Here is a 24,811-nt window from a genome sequence, read left to right as displayed (position 1 = left end):
CGCTCCTTGATCCCGCCCCGCGGAGTTCGCCCCCTCTCCGCTGTTGTGGTTTCCCCTCTCGCCTTTCAGGATTACACAAATCCCTCCGTCCCGCTCCCTCTCCTCTCCTCCCCCCCACTCCCCCCAAAGGTCTCGGAAGAATGCTGGCTGAACCTCCCCAGCCGCTGCCTTCTTTTCCTTGCGATGGCAAAATAGGCGTCGTTTGCGGACTTGCCCAACGCAAACATCGCATTAAGAAGTATTTCGAGGCACTTCGTTGTCGCCCTGCAGCCCTTTGATGCGGTCTACAGCCACCGGTAGATGATTTCTCCATACGACTCTCCGGTGTCCGCATCCTGTACATCGCGTTGCCCCCACACCCCGTTCTCGCATTGTAAAAACTCCATCTACTCCTGCACGGCCGCAGCACGACGCCCGCGGCAGCTCCGTTCCGCACCGCACGGCCGCCTCCAGCGGCACCGGGCCGCCTCTACGCTGCGCACGGAGATTTCCTCGCTCGCAGCTCCACACCGAGGCTGCGGGAGGGGACGCCCGTGTCCCCGTGTCCCCGCAGGGCAGCGGCATGGCACTGAGCTCCTCGCGGTCCAGGAGGCAGAGGGAGTCATGTGGGTCCGTCCCCAACCGCGCAGCTCCAGAGGTGCGCAAGTTCCGCGCATCCCGAACGCAGCTCCCCGGGGAGGAGATGGGAACATCCCCGCAGGGAGATGATGGATGTGGCGGGAGCTGCAACGGCTGACCCGAGCCGATGCTTTAGAGATGGAAAGGAAAACCGAGGGAAAGGCCCAGAGGGAAAACCCTCCGAGCCCACACGCGGGGCTCGGGGCGCGCATCATGCTGGGCACGACACCTTCGGCTTTGGAACGGCGGCCGTGGGGCCGCTCCCCGCTTCTTCCCTTTTCATTTCTCACTGCACAGGTCGGGCTGCCCTGAGCCTACCCTCGAGAAGGAAGGTGGCCGAGGAGTCCCCAGCCCCTCCCAGGGATCGTTCCCTGACCGTGGAGGACCTGGGGACCGCAGGAGACGCGATGTCGTGGGTTTGTCTAAGGGGGGGTTGTGGGGGAGCGCTCACAGGGATAGGCACGCACTAGCGACAGCGACAGACCGGGTCCTGGAGCTGCAGTGCCATCCCCAGCCCGGCATGCGCGCCCCTCACCGCCGCATCGCTCTGCGCGGGTGGGCGCGGGGTAAGGAGCGACCCCGCACGCTCTGTGAGCCTTGCTCACTGGGCAGGGACATTGTCTCGGTGAGCAAACGCGTTTGTTACGCTGGCCCCGAGCAGATGTTCCCGCAGCCACCGCCCGCCCCGTCCCCGCGATCTCGGCACTCCTTGCCCGCCACCCCCAACCCCCCCCTCGGTGACCTCATCCCCTGCATGGTTGCCATTACTCGCCGAGTTACCCAACCAGTTAAAAAAAAAAAAAAAAGAAAGAAAGTATTAAAAAATATAAATTGCTGGTTTGGGAGATCAAAGTGAAGATTTGTGGTGCATCTGGAGACTGGAGAAAAAAACGGGGCGGCAGCAGTTGCGCGACTTCAAAGTGCTTTTAACAATGATTTTTTTTTCCTTCCTCTCCTCCCCGATCTCTCAGGCATCAGATAAAGACAATGGGCCAATGGGCCCCGGGGCGGCTTTCCAAGAGGATAACCTGCCCGACGGGAACACAGACCGCGGGCAGCCGGGAAACACCTTGCGTAGCTCTCTTCTTCCTATCCCATAGAGACCGTAGGAGAGCCGAATTCTGCGCGCCCCAGAGCGGCGTCTGTTATAGCAGAGCCGTGTTATAGCGTGCAGGGCAAAGACGGAGTCTTTATTCTTTTATGGAGGCTGCTAAAAGCCCGCACATGCCCCGTGTAATGCAACGGCCGAGCGTAACCCAAGAACCCGTGGGGAAGGAGGTTTCTCCAGCGGGGAGGGTTTCTCCAGCGGACGCCCCCGGCCCGGTGGGATACGGAGGACGGAGCTGCGGACAGCGGGAAATGTTCCCTCCTTTGGTTACGAGGGACGTCGAGACGAATGGTCCGAAACGAAATTGGAAAAATGGGGAAGGGAGGATGAGAGAACCTCACGCTCCTTATTCCCGCCCCTGCCCCTCGCCCGGTTCGCCCCTTCGGGCTGACTGCCGGGGGTCGAGGAGAGCGAACCCGGGAGGCGCAGCGGCCTCGACCCCGCGCTGCTGACCCCGCTTCTGCCCCGCCCTCGGCCCTTTGCCCCCGCGGAGCCGCAGGGCCGCGCCTTTGGGATCGGAGCAGGAGGGGAGCGACCCCTCCGGCGTGGGCTGCCCGCGGGGAGGAAAACGCGACGAGTGTCTGGAAGGGGAAACCTTCGCACCAAAGTTTTTAGAGTTCATGGCAAAGGCGGAGAGGGGAACGACAGGAGGCTGCCGAGCAGCACCCGCAGCGCTCCGCTCGCTGCTGTCAGACAGGGAGCTGCCCCGACTCTATGCGTCGACCCCGTAGAAGGCCCGACCCGGCCCTGGCAGCGGGGCACGGACGGGTCACAGTCCTTTCTGCCCCCTCTGCGACCCGCTTTTATCACGTCTCCGTCTCCTCGGCTTTCCGCTTGTTGTTTTATTTCTTTCTTTCTTTTTTTTTTTCCTTCCCCTTTTCGATCGTTAAGCGCGCGGCTCGGTCTAGCCGCTGTTAAGGTTCATTCCCCTTCGCTTCGGCACTGACTGCACGGCTGCCCGTCTCTTCTCCAGGTTTCGGGTTCCAGGGCTGCAGGATCCCTAGGGCCGCTTCCGTTTCACCCCCGTACCGCAGCGCAGCCCCGCGCTGCCCGAGCCGGGTGCGGTGACACCGCGCTCCCGTCCCGCATCGGACGCAGAGAACAACAGCCCAGAGTGAACCTTCGGGTGGGGAGCTCCGCGCCATCCTACCCCGGTTTCGCGGCTCTCCCTCCCGCAGAACACCTTTATCTTAGCACGGTGCCGTTTCCCCAAACGCTCCTGCCTACAAATAGGACCGGGCCGGGTGTGCGAGCTCTCGGCCTCTCGCCGTAGTACAAGGGAACACTCGTCCCCGTTTGCAACAGAACAGAGAAAGGGGAAACACCGGTGGGAACACGAACCATCGCAGAGCTCAGATCATGTCTATTCCCGAAGGAACCCAGTTGCAGCGCGGTGACCCATTCATTCACGTGCCCTACGGGACCTGGAGGTGATCTCCTCCCGCACCGCACACGCTCGCACCTCCCGGTTACGCTGCGTGGAGGCTCGGGGGCTTTATCCGGTCCACGTCCACGTGTTCACGTATAAACGCAAATACATTTCCCTTAGAAAAGCCCTCTCCGACTGCTGCAATCGCATTTGATTTGAGGGCCTCAGCAGCTTGGGAGGCAGACGGCTCTTTCTGTACGCCACTTCTCAAACAAGAACGAATACTGAGGAAAGAAGACAACAAAATAAAATGGTAAAGCAGAGGACGTGTACCTGAGCATTCACCGGCTGAATGTAGGTTTCCTCTCCTAGAAAGCCCAACCCGAAGGACAGACAGACGGACACACAGACAGAGAGGCGGGCGGGGAGGGAGTCACAGCGATTTTGCAAGCGAGAAAACGCGTTTGAGCTCAGCCCGGAGAGGGGTGGCACAGTGCAGGGGGTGCAGTTCGCTCTGGTTTATTTATTTAGATGGAAGCTCTACGCACGTTTGTAGAGGGCTGCCTCGCACCAGCGCTGTCCTTCCAGCGGTAAAACCGCTGCTGGGAGGCTGCGGGTAAAGCCCCACCGCCCGGGCTGGAGGCTCGGCCACGGCGCCGGGGCCGCCCGTACTCACCCCAGCGCCGTTACTCGCGGGGACGGCGGGGACAGTGCTGCGGGGCCGCTCCGCACAGCGCCGGGCGGGGAGGGCGGCCCGAGAGCACCCATGCAGCGACACGGGGGTGACACGGGGCCGAGCCCCGCTCCTGCCGGTGGCAACGGCGGGGACACGGCCGCTCCTTTTGGGGACGCTCCCAGCGCGGGGTTGCGGCGCCTTCCCTTTCTGTTCACTTATTCTTAATCAGTTAATTAATTCATAGCGTATTCATTTTAATCATTTATTCACCCACCCGCCTTTCTACTTATTCGCTAATTTATGTTCACACCGGATCTTAACTCTAATTCTTGGTGTGTTCACTGCAGCCATCCGTCGCTCAGTGCTTTGCCTGCTTTCCCCAAGAGCAACAAGGGCTTTCGAATCAATCCCAGGGATGGTCCTGTTTCCTCGGGGTTCTCTTTAAAACGTATTTCCCCGAGATTTTATTTAATCCCTCTGCCCAAACAGATCTCCCAAACCGACCCTCAAAGCCTACAATGTGGAAGGAGTCAAATTCTTATGAATACGCCTTTCCCAACTCGCAAGAATTAGGGGAGAAAAAACTAAACCATATGTGTACAACGCCGCATTCCGTATGCACTATGAGATAAAGAGCTTTGCGGCATCGGTTCCATGGAAGTCATTAAAAAGAAAGCCCGGAGAGATTATATCTGCGTATGTGAGGCAAAGGCTCGCTAAGAACAATTATTTCGGGCACAGCAACGCTTCAATGCCCGAAAATAAAAGAAGAAAGGTGGAGAGGGCACCCGGCTGACTGTGACGGGCGTTGGGGCCCCGTTTCCCGAAGCGTGCCATCTCGCTAATCGTTTTGTGTGTTCTTTTTCTCCTCTAAATTAGTTTTCGTCGGAAGGTGCTCGGCAATTCCCGGCTTTATTCCTCACCCCGGTACAACCTGTCGGGCTCGGAGGCAGTCAGAGCGCTGCCTTCCGCAGCCGCCGAGGTCCCGATTGAGGCTCAGAGGCCGCTGCCCACCTGCGAGTAGGGCCCGGAGGGCTCCGGAGCAGCCCCTCGGGGTCGGGAGCAGAAGGGGCTGTTCGAAACCCGTGGCTTCTCTTTGGTTTCGAAGGAATTTGCGTCGCTTAGCTCGGTTTTAGCACATTTTTTAACACAGCTTTTAGCTGTGAACGAATAGAGCCGAGGGGCTGTGTGTCAGATCCCGTCCTGCAGCAGCAGTAGATGCTGCTTCATCTGCCCCTGCGCCCACGATGCTGTCACGGTCGTTATCAGGGTCAGGCGTATTTGGTCCCATCGGTCCTATTGCATGTCCTCTCTCTAACACGACATAACACAAGCTTCTCCTTCTCTCCCTAAGTCAGGGCGGCGATGACTCGGGCCGCCTCCGGCTGACCTATTTGTCGAGTCTGGGAAGCGGGAAGACTTAACGTATAAGCCTCGATGGGCAGAATTGACCGCGTCTGGCAGTCCCCTCCCGGTCACCGAAATCCTCCCCAGCCCCCGGCTCGCTTTAGGGAAAGCGTTGGGGAATTGTGCTCGGGAGGGGATGGATCCAGAGGGCTGGTCCCGGCGGTGAGGCTGGCTTAGGGGTAGGGGCTGCTCCGTTTTCTGCTCATCAGGATGCCGGCACCTCGGGCTCTCCCGCGAGTACGCAAGCATCCTTCTGGAGGGATGCAGGGAGTGTACACGGGCTCGCAAAGGCGAAGCGTAACCTGGGTGCCGGGCCGTCCTCTGCTTATTCCCGGTGCTTGGCAAGGCTGTGGAGTGCTTGGGGCTGAGTGAGCGCTGGGGGCACGGGGACACCGCCCTTGCGCAGCGCCGGGGCAAGGAGCCGACGGGAGAACCGGGGCTGCCCTCCGCCGCCCCGGTCCGAGTGCGCCCCGAGCCCCGCGGCCGCCCCCTGGCGCCCTGCGGCGCGGTCCGGGACGAGCACAGCGCTCGCTCTCGGGGGGGGGACTTGCGGCGGCAGCAGCCTTACCGATATCCACCGACGGAGTGAAAGCACTCCTCAAATCAAAAATCACACAAAATAAAAAAATTCCCCAAACCCAACCCCAAGCTGTTTACTATTCAGGAAATTTGGTAATTATTTTTCCCCTCCCTGTAGCGGTATTACCCTTCTTTTGATATTAGATCCTCGCTAGAGGCCCTCACTTTCGGGCTGCAGACAGGAGACAAAGATTAAGGAGCTGCGGCAGAGGTTGTAGTGTAAGCTGCTTTGGGGATATTTTTGGGCTTTTTTGAGACAGAATCAAAAGTATCACGCTGGAGTGGGATAGCCTGCAGGTTTCTGCGAAGCAGACAACTTTGATGCTTTCATTGGGTGCATTATTTATTACTTTGGATTGAACTGTCTGCCCTCCAGCACTCTCTCTGTGCTCATCCATGCCACAAGCATCACTAACCGTGCATCTCAGGAAGAAGCACTATAGCTCAAAGCCAAGTGAGGGCATCTTCAGCTGGCAAGCTCAAAATGCTCAGCAAACATTAGTGTGGCCTTCCTGCACCTCTGCAAGGAAGTCTTCTATGCCTCATTTTATAGCAAAGAAAACGGAGGCAAAGCAAGTTAAACAATTTGCTCAAGGACACCAGACAAACAGAAGGTAAAACACAGTTATAGATTTTCTTTGCTTAAACAGAGAGCAAAACTCTTTCTGTAGAAATAATACTAAAGGAGCTGAATACCAGAAGGCAGACAACAAAGATCCAGTCATGTTGAAAATGACAGACTGCTGATACACATTTAGTTGTTTTCTATGAAACTGTAGAAAAACATTCTACAAAGCTGATAGAAAATTATCTCTAGTTATTTTAATTGTCAGCTGCTGATATTCAGCTGCAGATACATTAAACGTTTTCTTAAGCTGAAGAGAGCTAAGACAACTCCCCCAAACCTTCCAGCATCCATTAAATCTTCTCAGGCCACCCAGAGATCTCCCTTGATAACACACTCATCATCCACTGAAGCATCCTCATAAACCACAAAGATGACATTCACACTTCAGCTCATCCATCTCCTCAAAGCCAAGTGGAGAGTAGAGTGAAGCCCTGTGAGGCAGGGTTTTGCTGGCTTAAAGATGTGAAAAAGTGGAGTTTCTAATCCAAGGCAGCCTACCAGCATGTGGTATGGGTGAGCAAGATGGATTAAAAGAGCTGTGATGCTCAACACTTCGATTTTGTTGTTATTCTTTACAGGTATACTGTAAATCTGAAGTCTATTTTAACAATACTGTGTGTCTGCAGGAAGCAAGGCCCTTAGAAATAAAAACCCCGCAAAAGCAGATTTCATCTCTAGGGGAGCCAGAACAACGTGCTCCTATGTATGATTCAGCAACACACCCAAATCCAAGATCTTCAGCATATCCCAGAGATATTTCTGCAATTTTGGGGGTTGGCAAGCAGTTATGTCAGCATGGGGAGGCAGCTGAGGGCAGCCTAAAAAGGATGGGTGCCATACAACCACTCACAGGTTACTCATGGCCCACCACCCTAAACAGAATATTGCTGCTTTTCCTGATGTTGCTGTGGGAACATCTGCCAGAGAGGCTGTGAAGGAATAAATGCGGGCAGAGGAAGCCCCAGCCCCCTGCTCCAGGTCTTTCTTGGTACAAGAACCACTTATTGAGGTCTCTGTTATTCACTCATCAAACACCATGAAGAGAATCTTGACATAAATTTGAACAACTGTTTCCAGTCACAATAATTCCGGCCAGTCACACAACATTCAACAGATAGATAAGATCTTTCTTTACTCAGCGAGAGGTGTGTTTTAGGGAAGAAAACATGAATGTAAACTGAATGAATGCAGTAAGTGACCACCTGAACCAGAAACTCTGGGTAACGCTAGACAGTAACACTGTTTTGAAAAATTTCATTCTATTTAGCTTAGCAATATGTTTCTGTAAATGCTAGGGCATCAAGCAAGAAGTTTTCACTGAAGACATGAAAGAGAATGTATATTCCTTGCTTCTATCAGGAATTTCATTAGCTTTATCAGTACAGGAGCATCATTTCATGTGGACAGATGACAAGAGAGATCTGGTGCCATCTTGCTATGCAGCAAGCTGCTGCTTCCCACCCACAAGGGTGAATCCATTAACTGTTCAGATTAGACTCACAATAGCTTTATATGCATTGCATCAAAAAAGCAGATGGCTTACTTTACTCTAACACCGCCCACAGGCTTGTGACTTTTCATGTCAGCCATATGAACAAGGCTATGACCATACTCCTGTACCCAGGCTTTTACAAGCGTGCTGTTACTACCAAACATTTAATAACTTTTAAGGACTCCAGTGCTGGAACTCTTGTCCTGACATTTTGTCTTGCAGATAGACCAAATATAGCACATCTGGAACTGATTGAGCCTTCTGGTGTGGCATAGATTTGCTGTTCCTGCCTCACAGCCATGTTGGAGTGCTGAGAGCACAACAGCACAACAGACATTAAGCTCGGGGCTTAGCTTCACGTTCACAGGCACTATGAGACCACTCATGCAGTGGATAATCTCATCTTCATGTCACGGTTTTCTGCAACAGCAATTTACCACAGTAGCAAAATCTCTACCCAGATGTTAAACCGTTTGTTAGAACTAGCACATGGGATCATCCCTCAGTGCAGGTTGGAATTTCATCTTATAAAAAATAATTGTTGAAACCAAAGCTGCCTAAAAGCAAACAATCCTTAGACTGTCCATTTGCATAGCAACGGGGAAGTGTTGTAGGTAGAATGATTTTTTGCTGTCACTAAACAAAATAAATACTTTTCTGTCAAATCTTCTACAATGTAGCCATTAGCACAACAACAACAACAAATCAACAAACAACAGCAACAAAAAGAAACAAACAAACAACAGCAGAAACCAAACAGAAAAGATGGTGGGAAGCAGCACCAGATCTTTTCTGTGAAGAAAGGGAATCTTCCATTATTTCAGATGCCATTTGGTCACCAAAGGACTATGGGATAGAGAATTTGGTTGGAAATTCAGTGTTCAACAGAAGTCTTGTATCACAACTTATTGAGCTGAAAAAATGAAACTAAACACAAAAGCTTTAATTAGATGGATGAATGTCACATAAGAGTATAACTTTTCTGCTGCACTTTCACTGAAACTAGCTGGCACAAACAGTAAAGCCCTATGACGTATATTCTGAAATAATGAGATGAGTTGCCTGGGTCCTTCCAAGACTTTCAGCTACACAAGAAAATGGTATTCAGCTTACAGGTATTACTCCCAAATCATTTGAAGGAAATTAAAGGTGCAGATCAAACTAAGTTTGGAGAGGGAAACATCACTCTCATTTTCAAGAAAAGGAGAAAGGAAGACCTGGGATTGTGGTCCTCACATCCGTGCCTGGAAAGATCATGGAGTAGATCCTTCTGGAAGAAAAGTTAAGGCACATGCAAGACAATCTGTGACAGCCAGCACAGCTTCATCAAGGGCAGATCATGCTTCATCATCCTCGTGGCTTTCTATGATGGAATTGGTGGACAAAGAAAGGACAACTGAAGTTGTCTACCTGTATTTCTGCAAAGCCTTTAATATGCTCCCACACCACATCCTTATCTCTAAATTGGAGAGGCGTGGATATGAAGGCTGGACTGTTTGGTGGATAAAAAATTGAATGGTTGCAGCCAGTGGGTTGTGATCAATGGCTCTATGTCCAAGTGGAGGCCAGCGATGAGTAGCATCCCCCAGTGTTCCGTCTTGCTATCAGTACTCTTCAATATCTTTATCAGTGACATAGGCAGTGGGATGCAGTACACCCTCAGCAGGTTTGCTGATGACACTAAGCTGGGTGGTGCAGCTGACACAATGGAAGGAAGGGATGCCATCCAGAGGGACCTCAGGAAGCTTGAAAAGTGGCCCACGTGAAACTAATGAAATTGAACAAGACCAAGTGCAAGGTGTTGCTCTTGGGTCAGCACAATCCCAGATATGTGTGCAAACTGAGAGCAGAACTCATGGAGAGCAGCCCTGTAGAGCAGGACTTGGGGTTCCTGACAGACAAAAAAACTTGATGTGAGCCAGCAGTGTGTGCTTGCATCCTGGAAGGCCAACTATATCCTAGGCTGCATGAAAAGAGGAGTGGCCAGCAGGGAGAGGGGGGTGATTGTCTCCCTCTACTCTGCCCTTGTGAGGCCCTGTCTGCAGTATACTGCGTCTAGACCTGGAGCCTCCAGCACAAGAAAGACATGGAGGTGTTGGAGTGGGTCCAGAGAAGGGCCACAAAGGTGATGAGATGGCTGGAGCACCTCTCCTGTGAGGAAAGGCTGAGGCAGTTGGGCTTGTTAAGCTTGGAGAAGAGAAGGCTCCAGAAAGACCTCACTGCAGCATTTCAGCACTTGAGGCGAGTTTATAAACAGGAGGGAGACCGACTTTTTACATGGTCTGATAGTGACAAGAAAAAAAAAAGGGGGAATAGCTTTAAACTAAAAGAGGGGAGAATTTGGTTAGGTGTTAGGAGGAAATTCTTTACTCAGAGGGTGGTGAGGCACTGGCATTGGCTGCCCAGAAAAGCTGTGGATGCCTCATCCCTGGAGGTGCTCGAGGCCGTGTTGGATGGGGCCCCAGGCAGCCTGATCTGGTGGGTGGCAGCAATTCCTGTGGCAGAGGGTTCAAACTAAATGATCTTTAAGGTCCCTTCCAACCAAAGTCATTTTATTATTCCTTAATTCTATGATTATATGATCCTGTGATTCTATGTGATTAGATAAACCAATATAGCAGATAGAGGGCTGTTTCTTTCTTAAGATGAAAATACCTTTTCTTAACAAAAACCCTTTTCTACTAGACTCCCTATGCGCTTCTCTCTGTGAAGCAATTGGTCGTAAACTAACAGGTAGCCAGCATCTCGTAACTCAAACACAGAGATATAAATACAGTGAAAGATCCATCTGTCATTCTTTATGGAAATCTAGACAAGCTGGACTTCTAACAGAGAATGTTCATTAGATTCAAGGCTCAAGCCCACATGCGTCCATATTGTTGCTATTACCAGAACAGCACCCAATCCCTTTCTGAGTTTTGTTATCATCTTTGAGCCATATGAAGAAGAATGTTAATCAGAGCAGTAATGAAGAATAAGTTATTCAGAATGGACCATTGGCTTTTACTGATCCTACACCAACTACCACATCAACTATTGAAATTGCTATCACAGCTTACCAAAAACAAGTTGCCTTGGGACATCCCCCATTTTGGGAAAACATCCTGAGGCTTTAGATCTGAAGACTGGATTTGGCTAGTTGTTGCCAGACAGATTTCTGGTGACAAAATCACCTGGCAAACTGTAGGGATAACCAAAGTGAAATTCTCATGTTGTTATACAGCTCTCAATAAATCAGATATAGAGTTTATGAAAGTTGACATGAAGTCTCTCATTATTTGCTGCTACACTGTTGTCAGGATCACCAGGGCCCTGACCAAAAATGAGAAGAGCTTGCTCTGATCACCTATAGACCCTGAAGATTATCCTAGGGTCTAATCTCACCTTGAATGGAACCAACTACAATCCTGCTGAGGAGTTTTGCTTGAATTTTGTGTAGATAAACACACACACTCAACAGGAGTGATGCACAAGGCCTTTGGCAGAACTTGAGAACCCAGAACACAGTGTTTGAAAACAAAGCATATTTCAACCGCATCTTTAAGTACAATATACATACGTTCCAGTTATATGAGACACGTATGTATGAAGATATTGGAGTAAAGGCCAGAGTTAACTTCTGAGGCCAATCCTCCTCAGGAGTCTCTGTTGAGGAAGACATTGTTCTTGAATCTGAAATTCCCAGTAAACTCTATGCCCTAGGTTGGGAGCACAAAACTGTGGCTCGTATACAACATCTTCTTGCCACTCATAAGAGGATTTCCTTGGAACCACTGATGGCAAATACTCAGGTGTATAAACATTCTAGCTAGATCTTAATAAACAGCTATATGTGTGGAGTTGGTGTTAACCTCTAGGTCTAAGTGAACATCTTCAGTTACCTGGAGATGCTACATCCACCTCTGTTGTGATACTTCTGATCCCAATCACTATCATATGTACTTTTCATGCACTGAACACTCAGGAATGTGAAAAGAGGAGATTTGGGTACTATGACCACACATTACTACACATACTCAAGGAAGATCACTGAAGAATGGGAAGCTAAACTAAGAGCAACACAGTTAGCACGGGGTGTAAGCATACCTCTTCTGCTTTCAACTCTTCTTTCTTCCATCAGGAAAGATATCATTTGATTTCTTCCACACAACCAATCTGGGATAATGCCTTATCTTGACTTCTACAGCTCCACAAGGATTGTCTACACCAGCAAGGTGACTGGGAACAGAAATGCCCTTTTGTGGAAACTCCCATCACCCCTACTCACTGCACCTCAGCAGGCATTACAGTGGGGTTTCATGGAACACAAATTGGATAAAGTGACTGTAAAAGTAAAGTAGCTCAAGTTCTCTGGTCATTCAGGTTAAGGATGTGATACAAATCGAAATGAGTTAAATGAACCCAGCGACCTTTAATCTTGACATTAATCAAGAAAATTAATCGTGAGGCGTGTCTTACTTTTTGCCTTGTTTCCTATGCAGACTGATATATTCTTTTTTAATGTTATGAAACACTGATAAAAGTCTAATGAAATACCTATGTAACCACAGCAAAAACTGTGTCCCCTTTGTAGGCTGCTAGTTACTTTGAAACCAAGGACTGTTTTTGAATACATTTGTCACTGCTAGAGGACTTGTCAATATTGCACTTGGTTTCCCCTCATTCTCACACCATGCACCCTGCTTCTCTTGCACTAACTTTAGAAACTCCACCACTATCAAATACTTGTCTCGTGGTTCTCTTTCTTCAGTTCCTTAATGAGCAAATACAGCTCTCAGTGCAGATTCCCAGATGCTCAGACTACTACTTGTTTTGCAAAATTAACTAATTATTTCTGAATCATATCACTGTTAATTAAATTAAAAACCAAACAGCTTTATTTATTAAAATTTGCATTACATAGAAATTCCTGATTTTTTCAATTCAGTCATATAAGACTGCAGTTCTCCATGACAAATGCCACAGGCATATAATGGTTACGAGCTCACAAAGTATGAAACTCTCATAATTTTAAACACAGCACCATTAAATATGCTAGCACAGGACAAGTAAGGCTTTCATTACACTTCATCATGTACTAGAATCAGAAAATCATAGAGTATCCTGAGTTGGAAGAGACCCTCAGAGATCATTAAGTCCAACTCTTGGCTCCAAGGGACCACCTAAAATTCAAACCCTATGTCTGAGAGCAGTGTCCAAACGCTCCTTGAACTCTGGCAGCTTGGGGCTGTGTCCACTGCCCTGGGCAGCCTGTTCCATGCCCACCGGCCACTGGTGCAGAACCTTTCCCTAACCCCCAGCTGCCTCTCCCCTGACACATCTCCATGCCATTCCCTCAGGTCCTGTTTCTGTCAGCAGAATGCAGAGATCAGCACTGCCCCTCTGCTCCCCTTGTAAGGAGCTGCAGGCAGCCATTAGGCCTCTCTTCAAGCCTCCTCTTCTCTGGGCTGAACAAACCATCTTTATAGCCCTTCTTTGGATGCTTTCTAATAGTTCTATGTCCTTCTTATGTTGTGGTACCGAAAGCTGCACTCAGTGCTTGAGGTGAGGCTGCACAGTGCAGAGCAGAGTGGGACAACCCCTCCCTCTGCCTGATTGGCAGTGCTGGGCCTGATGCATCCCAGAGTACGGTTGGCCCTTTGGGCTGCCAGGGCACACTGCTGACTCAGATTCAACTTGGCATCAGCCAGAGCCCCCAGATCCCTTTCTATGGGGCTGCTCTTCAGCATCTCATTCCCCAGTCTGCACAGATATCCAGGGTTGCCCCGTTCCAGGTGCAGAATCCAGCACTTGCTCGTGTTGAACTTCATGTGGTTGGTGATTGCTTAGCCCTCCAATTTGTCAGGATCTCTCTGCAAGGCCTCTACCATCAAGGGAGTCAGCAGCTTCTCCTAATTTATTACTGTTCACAAACTTAGCATAGCTTCAAGTCCTGTATCCAACTCATTTATGAAAACATTGAAGAGAACTGGCCACAAGTGGAGCCCCCCAGAACCCATCAGTGTCTGGCCACCAGCCTGATGTAACTCTATTTACTATAACACTCTTGAGTCCCAACTGTCAGCCAGTTATTCACCCATCCTATTATATATTTGTCTACAAGTATTCTGGACATTTTGCCCAGAAGGACAGTGTGAGAAACAGTATCAAAAGCTTTGCTGAAATCCAAAAAGATTACATCAACTGGCTTCCCTCCTTCAGCTAGGTGAGTAAACTTGTCGTAAGAGGACTTTTTCCCTTGTGAACTTGTGTTATCTGTAACCAATAACTGCAGTTCTCTCTGCACTGTCTTTCAGGTGTTTTTCAATAGCTCCCAGAATAATCTTCTCCATAATTTTACAGGGCACTGAAGTGAGAGTGGAAGACCTATAATTACCAGGGTCTTCTTTCTTGCCCTTCTGGAAAACTGTAACATTTGTCACCTTCCAGACCCAATCTACCCAGATTCCCAACAACACTGAAAAATACTTGCGAGAAGTCTCAAGATGGTATCAGCCAGCTCTTTGAGTACCCTGGGTTGAATCCCATCTGGCCCAGCAGACTTACAATGCATCCAGCTGGAGCAGCAAATCCGGCATAACTTTAGAGCAGTCTGGACTTTATCGTTACCACAGTCACAGTCCTTCAACTCAGGGCTCTAGTGCTCCCAGGGCCCATCATCAGTATTAAAGACAGATATGAAGAAGGCGTTAAATATCTCTGTGTTGTCTATGTTCCTGTTTGTGAGGTGACCATTAACAAATTTGTGTTATCTCTGGTCCTCCTTTTGCTGAAAACATATGTAAAAAAGTCCTTTTTGTTGTCCTCCACAGTACTTTTTTTGTTCCCCACAGTACTGGCCAACTTCAACTCTAAATAAGCTTTGGCTGCACAAATTTTCTCTCTACAGTGGTCAACAGCTACTCTGTAGTACCCCAGATCACCTGACCTTGTTTCCAGGGTCCAAAAAGTTACCATTGAGGTGTTTCAGGAATTTTATGGACCTGTTTGTATAAACTGTGTGGTACTTCCAGGTAACACCTAATAAATCGATGTCATCCATTAGCACAAGGGTGGCTGACCTAGAAATATTCCTTTATTCCTTACAGAATAATTAATCAGTGCTGTCATCCAGGCTGGGTGGTGATAGCAGACTACCACAATGGTATCTGCTTGCCTGATTGTCCCGTAATACTTAGCCAGAGGGTCTCAATCATGTCATTGCCATTTGTACGCTTGATACAGCCAAGCCCTTCCATTACATACAGTGCCACACACTGCCTCCCCTGCCCTGTCTGTTCCTCATGAAATGCCTATAACTGTTCAACATGACACATCAGTCACAGGACTCTTCTCACTAACTCTTGCTTATACCAACAATGTTGTAGCTCTGGAACAGAGCCGAGGCTTCTAGCTCCTCTTGCTTATTCCTCATGCTGTATGCATTAACATAGAAAAATTTCAAATGTGCCCTAGCGTACCCAGCACCTTGTGGAGAAGACTGAGGGACCTGTCTAGCACATCATCCTTCAAACTTTGGTGCGTCATCCCACAGCTTATCACTGGCAAGCCTCATTTCATCTCTTTTCACCTTCAAGTGTAGTTTAAAGTTCTTTCAATAAGCTCAGAAAAAAACCAATTTTCCCTCTTTGAGAAAGGTGCATCCTGTCAAGTGCCAGCAGGCCTGGTGTTGCATTGACCATCCTGTAATCAAAAAATCCAAAATTTTGCCAGTGACACCAGTCTCAGAGCCATGTATTGATAAGCTCTGCCTGGATATTTCTTCCAATATCATTCCATGCACCTGGAAGGATAGAGAAAAACACTATCTGCACTCACAAACCTGTAACCAGTTGTCCCAAGAATCTGCAGACTCTTTTGATTGCCCTTGATATCTCTCCTGATCTCACCACAACTTCATCGTTGCCTACATCAAAAACCAATAATGGGTAGTAACCTGGGGACTGCACTAGGCTAGGAAGTTTTCTTGCAACATCTTTAATACAGGCCCCGGGGAGGCAGCAGAATTCCCCATGAGGTGGGTCTGGTCAGCATATTGGGACCTCTGTTCACAGTCACCAATGACAATAACGTCTTTTTTTTCTTAGGGAAGGTGGTTGTAATGCAGACAGTAGACTGATTTGCCCTTGGCAACTTCTCCAACATATATGGACTCACATCATTTTTTGATTGTCCTTTAAGTTCCTATTGCATCACAGCACCCAGGAAGGTGAGGTTTAGCAGTGAGATTTCACAAAGATCTATTTAATTCCATTTTGATAAAATATTTTACCATAGTCTTGGCTATTACCTCAGCATAATTTTTAAACAATTAACTTTTTAAATTATATAGAAAGTTCTCTCACAGATCAGCATAAGATTTCTTTCACCCATCTTTTCTCCCTGAACCTCTTCTAAAGCAATCTTAGACTTGATGCTGAACTGAAAATCTCAGGGCTTGCTGCTAAACCAAAAAGAAGGTTGAAAAGGATGAGTTGAAGCCTGTGTAGTTTCCCACCAAAGAACTTCAGAATCGACTGGGAGGATGGCAGAAGTGAAATACACATTTGCTCTGTATTCTTTGGAGAACTACCAAAAAGGCCATCTAGCACTAGTAACCACAGTGAGTTCTATAGTACGGATATCTGTATCCGTAAAATAGACTAACTCACCTCACACAAACTAGTTGTAGATACAAAACTACACTGAGTTTGAAGATGCAACAGGGAGAAGCAGTAAGCTCTCTCTTCACCACCAAAGCCCCAGTCATTCTGATTTGTAAGTCTATGCTTTCTGGTTATCTAAGAGTGGACCATCATGGTACCAAAGCTGAATAACCATGAGTTATCCAGCTGTAAAAAGATCACATACACAGCTAAGGATGTTCTTCAGAAGATTACAGCTCTTTCAACTAGATTAAAACCATCTTGCCTACACAACAGCTTCTTGTAGTTGTCAGTGGAAAAAACCCAAACCCCACCTGAGCTACCTTGTATTCTGCTTTTGTGTAATTTCTTCATAACTGTGATTGCCTGCACCCTTGTCCTCTGACCATCATGACAAGTTCAGAACTGGTCCCACTGGAAGGAACTGGCTTCACACACATTTTTGATGCAAGCAGTTTAGCTATTCTACTAGGATTTTGCAGAGAAAAAAAAACTTTTTGTTTCAAACTGTTTTAAACAAAATAGCTGTCCCAGGAGTAAAGGTCAGAAGTCCTTGCAACTGCTCGTCAGTTTCTACTGAAATCCCACCAGTCTTCTTATTTCTCGATAGATGGGGGTAGCCAGTTCTTTGGCTTTCTCTGCTCCAGCCTCTAAAACCTTTATCAGATAGGTTTTGTCTTCCTGGAGTTTCTTGATTTCATTCCTGATAGGTGTAAATTTTTGAATAACTGACTCTGCTACCACCATTTTGTAGCGAGCAGTGTCAAGACCAACAGCTTGGTGCAGCACTTCTTCTATGCTAAGTCCTGTTACTGCAGCGTGAATGGACACCAGGTTGGAGACACCAGGGCGACTGGATGGGTCATACGTCACCTCAGAGGTAAAGTCAGTCACAGCCTTGCGGAATTTCAGCACTATCTCCTCAGGGCTGTCCACTATGTTAACAGTAGCTAGCTTCTGTGGGTCTGACTTAGACATCTTCACTGTTGGATCTCTGAGGGATTTTATTTTCTTTGTTGTACCTTAAAAAAAAAAGTATTCATTATGCACATGTATAGACAATTGTTTCTTATGACAATTTCTAAGAACATTTGGTAGCAGCACGGCAAAGCTCTCTGTCATTTCTTGAAAAGGAGTTGTAAGCGCAATTATCTACCCTCCTATTACCCTTTCCTGCCCTTGTAAGTCACTTTTCTCCTCCCCTAACTAAACGAAAACTTACTTCATTTTTCCCCTCCTCTCTACATAGAAACTTCTGTGGGGACACAGGAATTAGTTACCTTGAGAGCATGGAATGAACATTAATGAAAGATTCTCTAACAGTGGGGAAACAGGTTAAATCCATTGGTAAAAAGAAGCCCAGAAGAGGTAATTTCCTTATTTTAGGAAGATTTACCACCCAAAGTTTCTTGGCAACTCTCCCAAATATCAATAAAGACAGCTAGTTTTTAAAAGTCCCTAACCAAACAATAACCAGCTTCATCACAGGGAAGGCACTATTTAGATAAAACAAGTGTAGGTGTTGTACAAATTACTAAGATACACAAAACTGAATAATGACAGTAAGGGAATACTGCAAAGTCTTTTATTTAACAGAATCAGCCCAAACTGTTTCAGTCTTTCACCAAGAAACGTGATTCATGGAGTACGCAAAAGTACCTCTCAAAGTACTCACACCAAATGTTTTTTGACATCTAATAAATTCAACTAAATTCACCACATACTCTTCATTGACTGATTATGTATCTACATAAAGAACAGTTCAGATGACCCTAGAAAGAGCTCTGCTCTGACTCACCTTTTATCACCTTCCTGTAAATTTGAAGGAGCCCAGGTAATGTAGCTGCCTACGGCTAGTGAGTCTGAATAGCTCTCTAACCACTCCATTTATCTAGGACAGTTCTTTGGTTTGTATATACATGCACACTTACGCTTCTCATGAGGAAAGTGAAAAGTTCTTTTTTACAGTTTGAGCTTTTTATTTCCCGGTAAACAGCCTCACCAGTATCATAGGCTACACTCATTTCCTCTTTACAGTATTTACTATTTAGTTGTTTATTAGAAACTGCAGAGCTTGCAAACTCAGTATTCTTTAAGCCCTGCTCTAACACCATTTTTGTCACAGAGGCTTGAAAACTGAGAAAGGTTTATTACTGTCTGTCTTTTCTAAGGTGAGTGCTCCTTGCCCTTTTGGGGCCGAAGGTCTCTGCTGTGCATTCCTCTACATTACTTACAACAAAGATGCACCGCTTCTTCCTTGCCCAATTTTTCACGTTTCTTAACAAACACACCATTTGCGCTATCTGACTCCCTGTCACCCCCCGGCCTATGACCTTGTAGCTCAAAAATGGCTGAGAAGATTTTACTTATAAGTCTCTCCGAGTCTAAGATCAAAAATGGAAAGTCTGAGTTCTGTAAGAGACCCTTAGTGAAATACGCAAGTATAAATTAAACACAATTAAAAGATTTTCATGCACTGTAACAATAAACCTACAAGCTGTTTAGTATGCTTAATGTAAATATCTACTACTCAGAATTCTGCTTGCTAGAGGTCTCTTGACTTGCTCCTTATACACCTCCTGAACTATCAACATGGGAGAAAGTCCCTCCCTAAAAGCTCCAGAACTTGAACAGCAGGGCTGACTGGCAGATCAGAGCATAACCATTCCCCTAGACTGGAATAATAGATGCTGGATACATTCCTCTACCTGGGATTAGTAATGGCTTATGTCCATTTTGGGAGTACAATTTCACAGTCTCTTGTTTGTTGTCACTTTTTCCTTTTCTACTCTTTTAGCATCAGTCTTCTCTTTTCCTGGTCCTTGAAATTATTTCCACAATATTTAAATTCATCTTCAGACTTGAAGTGCAATTTAGGGAAAAAAATAAACAACAAAAAAACACCAAGATCAGCTTACTTAAAATGGCTTTGGGCACAGGAAAGAATTCTCCGTATTTCTTGTTAAAATGTTGTGCTATATCTTGGGCTAGCTCCAGGTGCAGGATTTGATCTTCTCCAACGGGAACACGTGTCGACCTTTTAATAAAAGACAGATACAGAAAACTCATCAAAGCTCTCTGGTCCCACTGAAATGCTACTCAAGGCTCTTGCCATTACTGAGGGCCTGAGCCGAATACTCAACCAGCTATGTAGAGGTGCTGTGTGAACAAGATCCTAAACTGATTGCTCATACTCATCCCAGTATGAATCTGCTTTTTTGTGGTGAATTGAGGCACATCTCCAAGGGTAAAAATAACTTTTCACAAAAACATGCACGGTAAAGACACCAATAAGAGCAAATAATTGAACTCAGCTCAAAGAAAGGTTTTGGTCCTATCTCCTGCTGTCTCCTTAGAGATCAAAGAGCATGTGTTAGACTGTGTGAACAAAGCAAGTAAGGTCTGACAGGCATAAAGTCCAAACTTGCCTCATCATGTCTCAGGAATACATAACTACTGTTGAGAAGTTAGTATTGTGGATTTACCAATGGATGAAAATAAGAAAGTGGCTCTTTCTCATGGTTCACAATTGTACAAATATCACGTGGGCCAGCATTTCTACGCACGAGTGCTATCTTTCCTAGATTAGGACTGTTAGGATCAAAGGATCATTTGATCTTCTGCACTGAGCTCTATAGCTCAAATGCAGTTCTGGAGAAAAATACAATCCACATCTGAGGACATGAGGAGGTGAAGATTCCATTACTTCCCCTGGTGATTCTTTCCCACAGTTAATCATACTTGCTAAAAATATATGATTCTTTTAGATTAAGCTGACTTGAAGTTTTGCCAGCTTTTGATTACTCTCCCCTCCCTCCAAGCAGAATTTTCCTCCCTAAAGCTTGTAGGGTATTCAGCTCTGAATCCTGGATATGTTCCAGTGTAAAGAAGTTCACTGTGCATCTTTTAAGTTCCCAGAAGATTTTAGTTCAACATGGTATGTCTTCCTTTTAACTCTAAATTACTGGGCAGACATCCAGAAATCAATTTGCCCACCTTTATCCCCCATCAAATAGTCAACAAGGCAACCTAAAAACAGTAACAGTAGCCAATAGGAAATCACAGTGGCCTACAACTAACCAAAAGAAAATAAGGTACCATAATCAATATACTTCAAGCAGGTCAAAAGAAATGTTTCCATATGACAAAACGGTTCCATATTCACAAAGTTTGCCACTAAACAGAAAACATATTGTTTTTATAAATGTCTCTGCATGATTCTTTGCCTTTTCCCTTGCTGCTTTTTAAAATATTTCTGCCCTGTTGCTATTTTTGTTCCTTTCTGTCACATATTTACCTTCTGTCCATTTTCCTTTTTCTTTGATCCTTGGTTCATCTGAATTCATACTGTTTTTCCCCTCCTCCAGCTCTTAATTCTTCTTTGTGACTGCTCTTCCCTTCCTGTGTTTCCATTTCTCCCTGATTCTTGTTCTCTATATTATGTTTTTACATTTAAACATTTCTTATTAAAGATACTATGTGAAATTTCTTCAAAGAGATATTGTTTCTCTTTCACTTCCTTGTTTTTTGCTCTGCTTGGACAACCTGCTGTTAATACACATAGTAGCAAATAAATCACAAACTTCACTGAAGAATGATGAATCAGATGATCTTATTAGATATAGAAGAGACATACACGGTTGAATTCAGTCATTCAAAGTAGGACAATTTCCAATAAAGTTGCCTACTTAAAATACTTCTTTACAATCAAATAAGCCTCACTGTTTAAAAGATCATTTAGTGTTCCAATTCTTCCTTTTGCTTGCTTACTATTATTTTTAGATAAAATTCACACGAATTAGAAATATCATGTTCTAGTCTTCCTACATTACTGTCTTCCCCTACTAATGATTCCTGAAGATTAAATTTGTCTTGATACATTTTTGGGGGGTTAACAACTTGCAAATCTTGGTCACTCTGTCCTCATAGTTCTGTGTAACTTTGGTGTCTGAACAAGCATTCACAACTTCACTTCAGAAAATTCCACAAAGTACATACACTTGGAATATAAAAATAACTAATACACAGTACACAGCCTCTGATACTTATTGAGACAGTTTAAAACATATTATGAAATACAACAGGGTGCTACAAGCTCCATCAGCTGGGGTCTATATAGTCAGCTCAAGTATCTCTACAGTGTACTGCATGAAATAAAGTATACTTACATTTAAAAAAGAAGTTATGTACAAATGTGTGTGCATATGAAATATGTATCATTAAAATCAATGCGTTGTAATTCCCTGAGAATTGCACTGAGGTGACCTGCTTTTTCTGTTTACAGTCATGTGAGTTGCTTTTAACCCAGGCTAGATTTCAACCAGCCACTGGAGAGGTAAAAAGCTGTCATCCATTTCCAATCTGCTGATCTAATCACACCCAGCTCCCCCACTTAGTAAGTTAGAATGTTGTCCTGATGAATATTCACTTTAAGGCAGCTGAATAGATATTGCCCATGGGCTCACATTCTGCCTCTTACTTGTACAGCAAAATATCTGCTGCTTGAAGAACAGGGTAAGTCAACAAACCGACATTTCCATCATTATTCTGGCCGGCACATTTCATCTGTTTGGAAAAGAAAGAGAGAGACAAATCACCCTTTTGGCTAACAGTGTTAAAGTCCATGATTTTAGTTAATTAGAACTTCAACTAATTTGAGTGTAGGTTCAGCTAGTGTGCTCATTCATCATGTAACTCTAGAGAAAAGTGTGCTAGGTAGAATCTGCTTCTCGTGAATTTATACTTCTTGTTTTATATTCTATACTTCTGTATCTTCCTACACTGTTCTAATACTGTAGCAGGGAGAAAACATAAGCTTATGCTTTCTTCCTGTTTGTAATCTTACTAACCAAAATGATTGCAAAGACAGAACAGTCAGGCTGGGTTATTACAATGATAAAACCTACTTTTTAAATAGTATTTTTTAAAGCTGGGTTATTATAATGATAATCCCTACTTCTAAAATAGTATTTTTGGCAGTAAGTTTTTGAAATACTTCATAATCAAGATATAGAAAGGCATCAGCACTTGTATTTCACTGACAAGAGATCAAGACATAGTGACCACAGTCACCAGAAGGGTCAGTGAAAACCAGGAGGACAATCCAGAATTGCAGAGGCAGGATCCAGCATTCTCTCCATTAGTTCACACTGTCCCCCCAGTCCATCCACTGCCCTGAAGTCCTTTACCACCACAGGGTACGGATCACTTAAATCAAGATATTCTAGCTATAGATAATTTAGTCTGTTCTAACAGCAATAGAACTACTTTTTAACAATAGTTAACTGCACTTAAAGCCTTAAAATCTATATTATCTCATTAAGACTATACAAATATCTTTCAATTTTTTTCACCCTATCATACAGATTCTGTCTTCTCTCTATATCCCAAGTGTCTAGGCTCAGGGAACCTACTGTGCAAAGCCTAGCACCTGCAACACTTACCTATAGATTTGGAAAGTCAATCCAGTCAAAGTAGGATTTAAGAGCTTAACTTTAGAACCTTAGGTTTGAAAAGGTTGGCTTTAATTTATGCCATGCATTAACGCTGGTTGCTGTATTTAAGTTTTACTGTTTTTATTTAATTAAGAAGAAAAACAGGAAAAAAGAAAACATCTGGAGGTATTTAAGACTGCTCTGAACTCTGCAAGCCAAACTGCTCTTAAGGATTTTTCCCCTTTTTTGATACTTCTCTCTCCTGCCTTTTGTTTTTTTCTGCTTACTAAATGCCAAATAAAATCCAAGGAAATTAAATGTACCTATGCAGCTGATGCAGTAATGCTGATACAGTACCAAGATTAAGATGAGCATGAAACTTATAAAAGCAAACAATCAAGGCTCATTAACTTTATAATTGAGAACATTTTTAATATTTTAATTCTATACTCCTCTCCCAACATACAGTTCTCGGGATGTTCCTTTTTCACCCTATTCCATAAAGTTTACAGAACAGCCACATCCCTTTATGTAACCCCTTAATCAGCATGGCTCAAAGTTTCCACTCCAATATCTTGTAGTTTTATGCATTATTAAACAAGTATCAAAATAACTCCAAATATTTTAAGAAAATCTGTTTAATAAGATGAATATACAACTCTTCCCATTTTGGTACAGCTACTGCAAGTTTCTGCCCAAGAAGATATATTTTATTCTTTTAACCGTTGGACTAGATAATTCTTAACCCTAAAACAAGACAATAAAAGATACAGTTTATGCTTTACAAGTAACAACTATTTCAAGGACAACAGTTGTATTGAATTCCCATACACTTTCTTTTAACTCACTAAACTGTTCATACCTTCCATTGGGGCAAACGTAGCAACCGTGGCACATTAGTTAAGCATCCAAGAATCCAGGCAAGTTCTGTGTGCTCAGGAACCTGAAAGCACAAAGTCAGAACATATTTTGAACTTCTGCATTTTTATGTCTGTTTTCTCAAAATCAAAATCAATACAAATAATATCTGAGATCAGAAAATAATTTATTTGAGTTTTCATTTTTTTTTGTATAGTAAGGCCAGCAGTGATAACCTAACTGAAAGTTTTGGATGCAGCACAGATTGAGCAGCAGAGCAAGGCTCTTGATCCTGACAACTCACGTTCTAATAAATAAATAAACTGCTTTAACAATAAATAACAGGGCTGAACTCACATAAAAACTAACTGGATGTCAGTCACTGTGCCACAGCTTCCTCCCATCTTTAGAAAATTAAAGTCTTGCCTTTCTCATTTCCAGTGCAAATTTACTGTAAAAGCCAAAAGTCACCAAAGCTTCATTTCTTCCGCATAACAATCCTGAGTGTACTCTTTTCCCTTACTTGTCCTGGACAGTCTCAGTAGAACCCTCCACCCAAGGGCCAAGAAGCCCCATTTAAACTCACACCTCCAAGTTCCTGACTGAACTATGTTACACTTCAGCATGTCTGACAGTGTAATATCAGGTAAGCAAGTACAACATGTAGGTCCAACCCTCCCACCAAGGACAGGGTTGCCAGTCACTACATCAAGCTGCCCAGGGCCCCATCCATCGAACATCGCCTCAAGCACTTCCAGGGATGGGGCATCCACAGCTTCTCTGGGCAGCCCGTCCCAGTGCCTCGCCACCCTCTGAGTAAAGAATTTCTTCCTAACATCTAATCAAAATCTCCCGTCTTTCATTTTAAAGCCATTCCATTTCTCCTATCACTATCAGACCCTGTTAAAAAAAACAAAACAACAACAACCCTCAAGTACTGGAAGGCTGCAGTGAGGCCCCCCCAGAGCCTTCCCTTCCCTAAGCTTAAACACATCTC

General features: G+C 45.3%; 1 protein-coding gene across 9 annotated transcripts in view; it reads right to left on the bottom strand.

The window, feature by feature from the left end:
- The window catches only part of WARS2 (tryptophanyl tRNA synthetase 2, mitochondrial), a 44,278-nt gene continuing 34,399 nt past the window's right edge, over positions 14,933-24,811 (bottom strand). For 8 of the 9 annotated variants that reach the window (XM_021396882.1, XM_021396885.1, XM_021396903.1 and 5 more), the window contains exons 3-6: positions 23,819-23,899; positions 22,002-22,087; positions 19,441-19,559; positions 14,933-17,544 (exon numbers count right to left, since the gene is read on the bottom strand). In XM_021396882.1, coding sequence (XP_021252557.1) covers positions 17,096-17,544; positions 19,441-19,559; positions 22,002-22,087; positions 23,819-23,899 — 735 coding nt within the window. In that variant the 3' untranslated portion in view covers positions 14,933-17,095. Of the gene's footprint in view, positions 17,545-19,440; positions 19,560-20,819; positions 21,071-22,001; positions 22,088-23,818; positions 23,900-24,811 lie in introns of those variants that run through there. The other variant, XR_002438721.1, reaches the window with a different exon arrangement.

Source organism: Numida meleagris, chromosome 1 (assembly GCF_002078875.1).
Source record: "Numida meleagris isolate 19003 breed g44 Domestic line chromosome 1, NumMel1.0, whole genome shotgun sequence".
In the NCBI taxonomy this organism is placed as follows: domain Eukaryota; kingdom Metazoa; phylum Chordata; class Aves; order Galliformes; family Numididae; genus Numida; species Numida meleagris.
This window is presented reverse-complemented; position numbering and strand designations above follow the sequence as displayed.